This window comes from Hipposideros armiger, unplaced genomic scaffold (assembly GCF_001890085.2).
Source record: "Hipposideros armiger isolate ML-2016 unplaced genomic scaffold, ASM189008v1 scaffold_639, whole genome shotgun sequence".
In the NCBI taxonomy this organism is placed as follows: Eukaryota; Metazoa; Chordata; class Mammalia; order Chiroptera; family Hipposideridae; genus Hipposideros; species Hipposideros armiger.
In genome coordinates this window covers 191,766-203,315 of record NW_017731989.1, presented here as the reverse complement: position 1 = coordinate 203,315, position 11,550 = coordinate 191,766, and the positions used below count along the sequence as shown (strand labels likewise).

At 48.1% G+C, this 11,550-nt stretch overlaps 1 protein-coding gene across 1 annotated transcript in view; it reads right to left on the bottom strand.

Annotated features, from left to right (window-relative positions):
* Positions 1 to 2,079, bottom strand: part of LOC109372464 (leukocyte immunoglobulin-like receptor subfamily A member 6) — a 7,876-nt gene extending 5,797 nt beyond the window's left edge. The window contains exons 1-5 of the mRNA XM_019625731.1: positions 1,864 to 2,079; positions 1,205 to 1,412; positions 1,016 to 1,051; positions 547 to 831; positions 18 to 403 (exon numbers count right to left, since the gene is read on the bottom strand). Of these exons, the coding sequence (XP_019481276.1) occupies positions 18 to 403; positions 547 to 831; positions 1,016 to 1,051; positions 1,205 to 1,238 (741 nt within the window). The 5' untranslated portion in view covers positions 1,239 to 1,412; positions 1,864 to 2,079. The remainder of the gene's footprint in view (positions 1 to 17; positions 404 to 546; positions 832 to 1,015; positions 1,052 to 1,204; positions 1,413 to 1,863) is intronic.
* Positions 2,080 to 11,550: the final 9,471 nt, after the last annotated feature.

Sequence of the window (11,550 nt, the reverse complement as noted above, 5' to 3'; positions counted from 1 at the left end):
CCCTTAGGACCCCCTCACTCCCTTCCTGGATGGGGGCTGTCCTGGGCAGGGTCCTGAGCTGACCATACAAACACGAGAAAAACAGGTTTGGGCTCCTCACCTGAGACCAGGAGCTCTACGGTGTCACTGGGGTGTGACCACCGCTCGGGGATGTTCCTGTAACGGCCATAACATTTGAATGTCCACCTGTGGCTGGTGGTCACAGGGCCCACAGGGAACAGGGCCTGGGAATCCCCACTGGGATGTCGCTGTGAGTCCAAAGCCCAGGGGGGGCTGTGTTCTCCTTCCTTAGTCAGAATGAAGATGCCAAATCCTTCCTGTGAGCCACACAGGAGGGTCACATTCTCTCCTGAGGTCATGTCAGGGCTCGGCTGGGCTAAGAGGTAGGGTTTGCTGTAGACCCCTAGGAGAAGAGGAGGCAGTATATTAAATGGGGCTCTCACCTCCCTCACAACCCCAGAGCTGGATGTGAGGGGGAGACACCCTGAGAGCAGACCCCCTTCCTGAGGGCACAGCCAGGGACTTGGACACTGAGTGTCCTCTCACCTGTCACCACCAACTCCAGGGGTTCACTGCGCTCTGACCAGCCAGCGGGGTTGAGATAGTAACAGCCATATCTCCCTGCAGTGTGCTCTGTCATGTGTGTGATGAGGTACTTGGCCTTGTTCCCGGGCTCTAGTGGGTTCAGTGTGTACCAGGGTGCTGTGCTTCCCTCTCTATCCACACGGAACTTCTGGGCCTTCAGAGTCCCCTGACACCAGATGGTCACAGGGCTCCCCCAGAGGATCACAGAGCCTGGCTCAGCCCAGATGGTGGGTTTGGGGAGGGTCCCTGGAAGGAATCAGAGGCTGAATTAGAGACATTCCCCACCTCCAGTTCCCAGCTCTCAATCTCAAACCTCCCAGACAGGCCCCATCTGTCAGCCCAGATCTGTTGTTCTCCATCTCCAGCTGCCCATGGGATGGCCCCTTGTCCCCAGTGAGATGGGACCTGGGACACTTGGGGACAGACTCACCTGCCTGCACTTGGGTCCTCGGCCTCACGCTCAGTCCTGTAAATGAGTGAGAGAATTGCCCCTGACTCCTGAGCAGAGCCCTTCTCCGCATAAGCCTCCTGAGCCCTGGGGTCTCCTGACAGAACAGGGCTTGGCTGAGGGACAGGGTTTCTTCCAGACCAGGGCTTCCCTCCCCCTTGTCAATCTCACCAAGGCAAAGCAGGGCTATGAGGGTGGGGATCATGGCGTTTCCTTCCTCTGGTCTGGGCTGTGCGGATGAAGGAAACTGCAGAACCTCAGGACAGACAGACCCACAGGGAGTAGTCACTCAGAGGCTGTCCCTCCCTCTCATGGGGTTGTCATGGCAGCAGCTCCACAGAAAGAGGAACAACCCCTCCCCAGGAGCCTGGCTTCATTTCTAGGATATAGAAATGATATAGAACAGCAAATGGACCTGGTGAGTTCCTGAGACACCTCTCCCAGGTGAGGTGACTCAGGGCATGTCCTGTCCTCTCATAGCCTCCCCATGGGGTCTCCTTCATCCTTAGCCTGTCTGTCTATCAGCACCTCTCTGTGGGGTCCTCATCATGGAATGTGGTCACCCAGGCCCTGGAGAAGCTTCAGGAAGACATGAGTTCCTGCTGCCGAGCTCAGATCAGCAGATACACACATTTAACATCTCACTGTGCCATTCAGGGAGTGGCTTTTGTGCCATTCAATGAGCACAAAAGGAAAGTACAGGAAGATAACGGAAGGGAACATAACCTTTCTTCTGGCTCAGAGTGTGGCTTTTTTTTTAATCCTAGCCCTCGTCACACACTTCTCCCTTCTCTTAGTGATGGCATGTACCCCACCTTCCTGGAACAAACCTCTGAGTCATTCCTGCTCCTCAGTGCCCTTTGTTCCTTGGCAGAGCTGTCCCCTCATCCTGTGGTCCCACATGTAAGCTTTAGGGGACTGTTATTTGCTGTATCCAGAGCAGCTAGTCGAACGGGCCGGAGTGGGGGCAACGGAGGACTAAAAAAGACAAAGAAATAATTGAAAGCGGGGGCTCGGTGGACAGCTGCCTCCTGATGGGAGAGCAGTGACCCAGTCTAGCAGCTGTGCTTTACTTATATAGTCTTGCTTATACAGGGGCAGGAAAGGGGAGGAGATAGCCTTGGGCAGGGAACTTGCCAGTGCATCAGCTGCAGATTGTTAGCAACCAATGCCTCGGACTCAAGATGCTTAGTACCCAATGTATTGAAACCACCTGCGGGTGCCGGAAACCTCCGTATGCTGAGGTGTTGCACCAGCCTTGCTAAGGATGCAGCCAGAAAGTGTGCCTTGCACCAGCCTCTCCTTTACAGCTCCGGATGGGTCTCTCAGTCCCCAACAGTTATTTGGGTTAGAGTTTTAATTTTTAAGAGAAAGATGACCTTTATGTAAGTATTTATCTATCACCCATTGCCTGTGTGACCTGGACAATAACACATTATATACTTCTTTGTCTGTTTCCTTACTTGGATCACAACGTCATGAACCCCATTCCTTGGCAATTTCAGGTGTTACTGTTTCCTGTTCATGACATGGGGTCAATCACTGTTGACTTTTAGGCCAGGTCATGAGCGGGTCACAGTATCAGATTCCAGTCATGGTGGATGTTTGTTGCATTCACTCCAGAGCCCTTGTCTGCATCAAATACCAATAAATGCTACTCAATATTTCTGAAATACGTAGACATAGTCCTTCGCAGAAAAAGAGAAATGAAATTTCCCCAAACAGACAGGAAACCACAAGAAAAAACAGAGAACAAAGCTGAGTAGCTGCCTGTACCCAGGACCATCAAGGGGCTGTACGGTGGAGGTTTCCAGCTGTGTGGACACAGAGAGGGACCCCAGGTCATCACAGCAAAGGAGGGTCAGGTCTCAGGTATAGATTGGAAGCTGTGGTACCCCCTACCTAGTGTCTGTGGGCAGGCACAGGAATATCTCTGCTCACTGACCCAGGCCCATTGTCAGCACTGAGTCACCTCCCTATGACTGTGTGTCAGCAGAAGCTCTGGTGAATCTTCAACTTCCGCTGAAATGTGAGCATGAGGCCAGCAGTGACATGTCCCTGCTTAATCCTGAACAGATGCTAAGTCTGAGAGAGTGGACACCATGAAGAAGGAGAAGCTGCAATTATCCCTTTTTGTCAGGCTGACTCCCAGGACAGCCCTGGGAGAAACCTTTCTAGTGTGTGGGAGGAGTGCCTTCCAACAAGAATGGACAATGGGAAGTAATCCTAATAATGACAAACAGTGATATGGACAGCAAGCTACTGATAATGGGGATGATCATATCCAACAAAATATAATCAATAGGAATATACGAAAGTTACTTAAAATTAAGCATGTTTAAATATCTGAAAAAATAGAGGGGGATATTAAATTATTGAGGCAAGACTATGGATTATATTACAGAAAAATAGGCAATTATTGAAATGATTTAGAAATATTAGAGATGGAAAATCCAATAGAATGAACACATTAAAAAATACATTCCAAGAGATCCAATATGGCAGTGTAGGTAAACACTGTGCCTGCATCTTTCTGTGAACACATTGAAATTACAACCAAATTATAAAACAATCAACCTGGAGAACTATCTGAAGTCTAGCTGAACAGAAGTCCTACAACTAAAAATATAAAGAAGAAACCACGTCGAGACTGGTAGGAAGGGAAATAGTGGGGAAAAACTGGTGAAATAGGTCCCAAACCTCTATGTGGCACTTGAGAATCATGAGAGATATCTTGGCCATAGAGGTTCCCCCCAGAGACGTGAGGAACCCCAGCCCCACACCGGGCTCCCCAGCCTGAGTACTGGTGCCAGGAAGAGGAGCCCACACAATATCTGGCTGTGAAAAACAATGGGGATTCCGACCATTTAGATGGGACAGAAGGCTTTGGGAAACCCAGAAGTCCTCTTAAATGGCCTGGGCACAGACTCACTCTCTCGTAGGCACTCACCTTGGGCTCCAGCAGAGGGGCAGTGACTTGGGAGGCCTCAGAGACAAACGGGGGGCAGACTGAGGTGTGTGTTTTCAGGGGGAGAACTGGAGGACAGTTGGCATTATCCCAGTGAGGGGTCCTCTTCCCATGCTGCAGGCAGGCAGGCACCATCTTTCCTATGTTGAGCCTGCCCCCACAGGTCAAATCTGAATCTGACTGGCCTGGTGAGCTCCACCGCACTACCTTGCTGACTCAGCTGGGACCCTGTCCCACCCAAAGCAATTTCCCCAAGAGCAGCCAGACCCATCCGCATTGCACAATTTCTTGCAAAACTATTGGAGTCCACAGGCCCCAGGTGGGCAGCGACCAACCTCAGTGTGCTCTGAGACTTTTGCTGATTCGCTTTGAGCTCAGCACTGGCACCAAGCCAGAGTCTACATTAACTCTAGTGACTCCCTGAGACCCTGTCTCACCCAACTCGTGTACAGCATGAGGCTTCATCAGTGGCTGAAACTTAAGGGAGCTGGCAGGTGGGAGCAGGCTTCTGGGTGTCCTGGCTTTTTGTGGAGTTACCCCAGGCCTGGTACTGGTGGTGTTAAGTAGAAGTTAGAAAATGCAGGAGAAGGAAGAAGGGTAGGAGGGGGTCCATAGTGCTTACAGAAAAGCTCATAACTAGCTTTGATTAATTGCCTCCAGTCACATAATAACAGCAGACAAGAGGTGGTCTGGAGCGAGATAAGGATCGGAGTCAACAGACCTCCATCCGTCTTAGGAGGTCATGCCTTCCCATGGAAGAGCATGCACAACCTTTTCCTGCCAAATTAATGTGTAACTCCCTCACCTCACCCAGCAAACTGTAAGTCCTCTAGACAAAAGCTCCCTTGCCCTGTTTCTGCGCCAGCTCTCTCACCCACATGCTCTCGCTCCCTCTCCCCCTCTCCCCTTCTGCCTCTCTTTCTGGCCCTCAAGCTCTCTCTTGTCCTCCCAGCACTCTTGCCCTCGCTCTCTCCCCCTTTCTCTCCCCTTCTCTCTCTCTCTCCTTCCCTCTCTCCCTTCCCCACCTCAGCTAGGCCTGTTCTCTGCCCTGAGAATGTATTACTAATAAACCTTGTTTGCATATTAATCAGCTTGCAGACCTTTTTTTAAAAGATTTTTATTGGGGAATTGGGGGATGGGAACAGCGCTAAGGAATTGGGGGAAGGGTAACAGACAAGTTGCTGTCCTTTTGTTCTTCAGTCTAGTTATGGAAGACATTGCTTCACTGGCCCAAGTTGGCACCACCATTGCGCTCTTCCCGGGTGAGGCCGATCAGTCGCCGGCTTCTGGACGGCCGCTCACTGCGGCTGCTGGCCGCTCACGCTGGCTGCTGGCTACACACGGTAGCCCATGGCAACCCACTGCAGCAGGGGCTGCAGCCTACGCCGTCGCCAGCGACTCACAGCAGCCCAGCTCCAGGTTGAGCTGTTGTACAGCATCTTAGCTGTGGAGGGCAGTGTCACTGGCCCTCATATGTGGGATCCGAACCGGGGCCCTCTGGCATCCCAAGCCTGCTCTTAACCAACACGCCACTCGGCCAGCCCTCAGCTTGCTGACCTTTGATTCTTCACTGTTTCGGCAACAAGAGCCAAGACTCCCATAACATTTTGGTGCCATGATTGAGATTGCATCCTTTGTCTCCAGCTATTTGGAATGCAGTGAGTACAGATTGGCAAGCTTTCTTGCTTTTCCCACCTTCAAAGGAGATTATCAGCCTATTTAGGCCTCTTTCCTTTACCTCTCAAATCTGCCTCTTGAACCCCTTTTTGAACACTATTGCCCAACAAGGGGTAACGCTAATACCAGCAGACTGCTAGGTGGAGGAACAAAGGGACAACTGCTTGCATGAGGGCTTGAGTGCTTCCTTCTGGGTGAAATAATCAAAATCATACCCTGGACTCTCCCCATTAGCTCTCTATAATTTCCCACTCCTGACTGAGCCTTTAGACTCCCCAAAGAATGTGGGAACTTCAAGGACTCTTTCTCAAACCCCAGAAATCCAGGAAAGGGCCAGGACAGTCTTGCCATTGTCTCAAATGCAGCCTTGCCACTGCCCATCCCCAGGGCAACTTGCCTCGCCCTAGCCAATTTTTCCCATTTCTGGATGGGGAATCAAGAGTCCATTCCTGCCGGTACCCCCTTGAGATGTGGCTTTTCTAATTGGTTGCAATTTGATCCTCAAAATTAAAAGAAAAAGGCCAAATAATTTTTTTTGGTAACACAGCTTGGCCCCAATATTAACTGGGGGAAGGGGAGGTTTGCCCTCTTAATGGGACCCTAAAGTATAACACAATTCTATAACTCAGCCTCTTGTAAATGTCTTGGAAAATGGTCAGAGATTCCTCCTATGCAAGTATTTTTGTATTTGAGGGGCCGTAGAGATTTATGTAAAAAGTGTAAACTTAGCCTTACTAATGTGGCACTTTCTCATCCCCTCAAATGCTCACTGAACCAACCCCAGGCCCAGGGACCCCAGAGAAGGCCCTTCGCTGCCTTCTTCGCCACCCCTGTAACCAGGGTCCCCAGCACAGCTGCTGGCCCCTGCTTCTCCTGCCCCTAAAGCTGCTCTCACAACTAAGCTCTTGCCCCTTGATAGAAAGCACAGGAGAATGTGGCCCCAACTAATACACAGACCCGTCTCCCTCATTGAGCTCAGACAAATTAAAGCTGACCTTGAGAAATATTCAGACAATCAGAACAAATATATCAATGCTTTCCAACACCTTACTTTAGCATATGAACTGACCTGGAAAAATGTGATGATAGTTCTGGGACAAACTTTGACAGACATTGAACAAGAAAAGGTAATTAAGGAGGCTGGAAGATTTGCTAACAGTTTACACCTGTCTGACAACAAATACCCTATAGGAGAAACAGCAGTCCCACCCATTCACCCTGAATGGAATTGCAATAGCAATTCCCCAAAGTGGGAGAGAAACCATTTCTTACTCTGTATTAAGGCGGGACTCAAGGCTGTCCATCAAAAGGCCATTAATTATTCTAAGGCGTCTTCCATTAGCCAGGGCCCAGATGAAGCTCCTATTACCGTCTTGGAAAGTCTGAGGGAAGCTCTCATTAAACATACTAACCTAGATCTAGAGTCTTATGAGGAACAAGTAATATTGAAGGACAAAATTTTAACCCAATCTGCTTCTGACATTAGGAAAAAGTTACAAAACTTCTCCAAGATCTGGGGATTCCTTGGACAAAATGCTGACCACAGCCAATGTGGTCTTTTACAACCTCAACCAGTAGAGGAAGGCCAGCGTTCAGGAGAAGGAGAAACAGAAGGAGAAGAGGCACACCCAAGTTTTAGCTGTGCTTGTGGGACATTCACAGTCACATACTGCAGGCCCTGCACGACTTGCTCCAAAAGACATTAAGTGTCACGTGTGCAGAGAGGCAGGGCATTGGGCAAAGGCATGTCCTAAACATAATAAGTCTCCTCAAATGCCCTGCTACAATTGCAGGACTGCAGGCTGTTGGGCAGCCCTCTGTCCCTCGGGCCTGATGCTACGACTGCCTTGCAGATGGTAACTCAGGACTGAAGCTGCCTGCTCCAGTCGGCCCCTCCTCAAGAGGTCACCATTACTGGACTGGAGCCTAGGGTATGCATGGAAGTGGCAGGTAGGATAATAACCTTTCTATTGGATACTGGGGCCACCTACTTTGTCCTTGTTGCCTTCTCTGGACCCCTTTCCTCCCAAACTTGCATTGTCCTGGGTGTGGCGGGAGAGCCCACCACTAAGAATTTCAGTCCTCCTTTGGGCGTCTCTGGCATGGATATTATTTCATTCCTTCCTTTCTTATAGTCCATGAATGCCCAGCTCCTCTCCTCAGGAGGGACCTTCTCCAATTGTTAAGAACCAAAATAGTTATAGGAGAAAATCCTGTCCTAAGACTGCCCTTCTAAATGTTAGTTACACAAACTAAAGACCATCTGAAAAATCTCACCCATACATGGGAGAGTCAAATTGACCCAGCAGTCTGGGACACTGGGATGCCTGGTCAGGCTAAAAACGCTACCCAGTCCTCATTAGTCTTAAGAGGTTTCCCCACCAGAAGCAGTACCTTCTAAGGCCTGAGGCAAGGGCTGGGCTTCAGCCTATAATTTCTAAGTTTTTTCTCATAGGCTACTTAAACCCATTAGTTCCCCTTGTAACACTCCTGTTACAGAAAAAAGGACAATTCCTACAGACTAGTAATCCACCACCACCTATTACAGAAAATGGCTGAGTCATTAACCGAAACAGTGGAAATGCTTGCAGCACTCCAAGAATAACTGGACTCATTAGCTGGAGTTGACCTCCAAAATCAAAGGGCATTAGACCTCCTTACAGCCTCAGCAGGGGGAACATGCCTATATCTTAAGGAACAGTGTTGCTTCTATGTCAACAAATCAGGACAAGTCCAACAGAACATTCAGAACATCCTTGAATATGCATCTAGGATCAAGATCTCAACCTCCCTCTGCGATTCAAATTCATGGCTCATTCAAATTACTTCTTCCCTTTGCAGCCCCATTATTAATATAATCAACTTACTAACAAATTTATCTCTTCTAGAATAAAGGCTATAAAGCTACAAATGATCATCATGAACAACTATCTACCTTGAGACCCCAAGCTCCAGATGCCTATCATGGGCCAATGGATGGACACTTCCCCTACCTCCTCCAGTCAATAGTTAGCAAGAAGATGGAACCCAAAAAAGCCTCAACATCCCTTTATAGCAGGAAGCAGCCAGAGAGGTTGTTGCCCCAAAGTCCCCAAAGATTTGGGTTTTCTAATGCTTGAGGGGGGAAAATGTTAGGCTGAAGTTAGAAAATGTGGAAGGAGGAGCGATCGAAGGGGTTCCATAGTGCTGACAGAAAAAGCTCATAACTAGCTTTGATTAACTGCCTCCAGTCACGTATCTGTTTTTACAACAGCAGATGACCAGAGGAGGTCTGGAGCAAGATAAGGATCTGAGTCAACAGAACTCCAGCCGTCTGAGGAAGTCACCCCCTCCTGTGAAAGAGCATGCACAACCTTTTCCTGCCAAATCAATATGTAACTCTCTCACCTCACCCAGCAAACCATAAGTGCTCCAGACAAGAGCTCTCTTGTCCGTTTTTTGTGTGTGCCGGCTCCCTTGCCCACATGTTTCCTCTTCCCCTCTCTCTCTCTCCCATTCTTTCCCACTCCCCCCTCCCCCTCTTCCTCTTTCTCTCTGGCCCTCCAGCACTCTTGCTGTCTCTCTCTCTCTCTCTCTCTTTCTCTCTCCTTCTTCCCCACCTTGGCTAGGCCTGTTCTCTTCCCTGAGAATGTATCACTAATAAACCCTGCTTGCATATTAATCAGCTTGCTGACCTTTGATTCTTCACTGCATTGGCAAGAAGAACCGAGACTCCTGTAAGAGTGGCAGCCATCCTTGATTCATAGCATGGCCTCTCCCACATGCCTCTAGGTTTAGCACAGGCAGAGAACAACTACAGATCACTTTGTAGCTACTACCAACTAGTCACAGGCAGTGGCTTTCCTGGGCCTGCACCAGCGCCCCTCTCAAGAGGCTCCATAACCAGCATACTTGGAGGCTGGCTTCAAAGCAGAGCAAAGCACCACCCAGTTAGCCCCACAAGTGGCATGCCCAAAGGGTGGTCTCCACAGACACCAGAGCCCACTGGGACAAATCCCACTCAGTGGGGGTAAGCCTCCCACACAGCAGCCCATAAGCTGTGGATGTGGCCAAACCCCACAGCCAGTCAGCCTGAGGGTCAATTCCACCCACTGACATGCCAATAGCAACCAAGGCTCAACTATAACAGAAGGGCACACACAACCCACATAAGGGACACTCCTGGAGCACCCAGAACAGGTGACCAGGGAGACTGTGCCTGGGCCCCACTGGGCACCTACTACATAAGGCCACCTGGCCAAGACTGGGAGACATAGCAGATCTACCTAACATATAGAAACAAACACCGAGAGACAGACAAATGAGGAACAAAGAAATGTGTCCCAAATGAAAGAATAGGAGAAAAATTCAGAAAATGAACTAAACAAAATGGAGGCAAGCAACCTACCTGAGACAGAGTTCAAAACAATGGTTATAAGGATGCTCAAGAAACTTAGTGAGAATTTCAACAAAGAGATTACAATAATAATAATAATAATAAAAACATAGAAACAATAAAAAAGAACCAGTCAGAAGTGAAGAATACAATAACTGAAATGAAGAATACACTAGAAGGAATCACCAGCAGATTAGATGAATCAGAGAATCGAATCAGTGATTTGGAAGACTAGGTAACATAAAATACCAATTCAGAACAGCAAAGAGAAAAAAGAATCCAAAAAAATGAGGATAGTTTAAGAGACCTGTGGGACAACATCAAGCATAATAACACTCGCATCATAGGGATACCAGAAGGAGAAGAGAGAGCAAGGGATTGAGAACCTATTTGAATAAATAATGACTGAAAATTTTCCTAACCTGACAAAGGAAATAGACATACAAGTCCAGGAAGCCCAGAGAGTCCCAAACAAGATTAATGCAAACAGGCCCACACCAAGACACATTACAATTAAAATGGCAAAAGTTAAAAACAAAGAGAGAATCCTAAAAGCAGCAAGAGAAAGGCAACTAGTAACTTATAAGGGAGCTCCCATAAGGCTGTCAGCTGATTTCTCAACAGAAACTTTGCAGGCCAGAGGGATTGACAGAAAATATTCAAAGTAATGGAAAGTAAAGACCTACAACCAACACTACTCTATGCAACAAGGCTATCGTTGAAAATCGAAGGAAAGATAAAGAGCTTCCCAGACAAGAAAAAGCTAAAGGAGTTCATCACCACCAAAAGAGTATTACAGGGAATGCTAGAGGGACGTCTTTAAGATGAAAAAAAAAAGAAAATTATGAATAATAAAATGGCAATAGCTACATATAGATCAACAATTACTTTGTTTTGTACACCTGAAACTAATAAAAAAAAATCTACTGTGGAAAAAAACCCCAATTACTTTTCATGTAAATGGATTAGATGCTCCAATCAAAAGACATAGGAAGGCTGAATGGATAAGAAAACAAAACCCTATAAAATCTTTGTCGATGCCTGTACACCTGAAGCTGAAGCTGAGTAATAATGAATGTTAACTATAATTAAATATATATATATGACGTAGAGTACAACATAGGGAATAGAGTCAATGGTATCGTAATAGCTATATACGATGTCAGAGGGATACTAGGTTGGGGGTATCACTTTGTGAGTGGTGTAAATGTTTATCACATTGTTTCGTACACCTGAATCTACTTAAAAAAAAGAAAACAAGGGCCGGCCGAGTGGCGCAATGGTTAAGAACTGGCTTGGGACGCCAGAGGGCCCCGGTTCGGATCCCACATATGAGGGCCGGTGACACTGCCCTCTACAGCTAAGATGCTAAACAACAGCTCAACCTGGAGCTGGGCTGCTGTGAGTCGCAGGCGATGGCGTAGGCTGCAGCCCCTGTGGCAGTAGGTTGCCATGGGCTACCGTGTGTAGCCAGCAGCCAGCGTGAGCGGCCAGCAG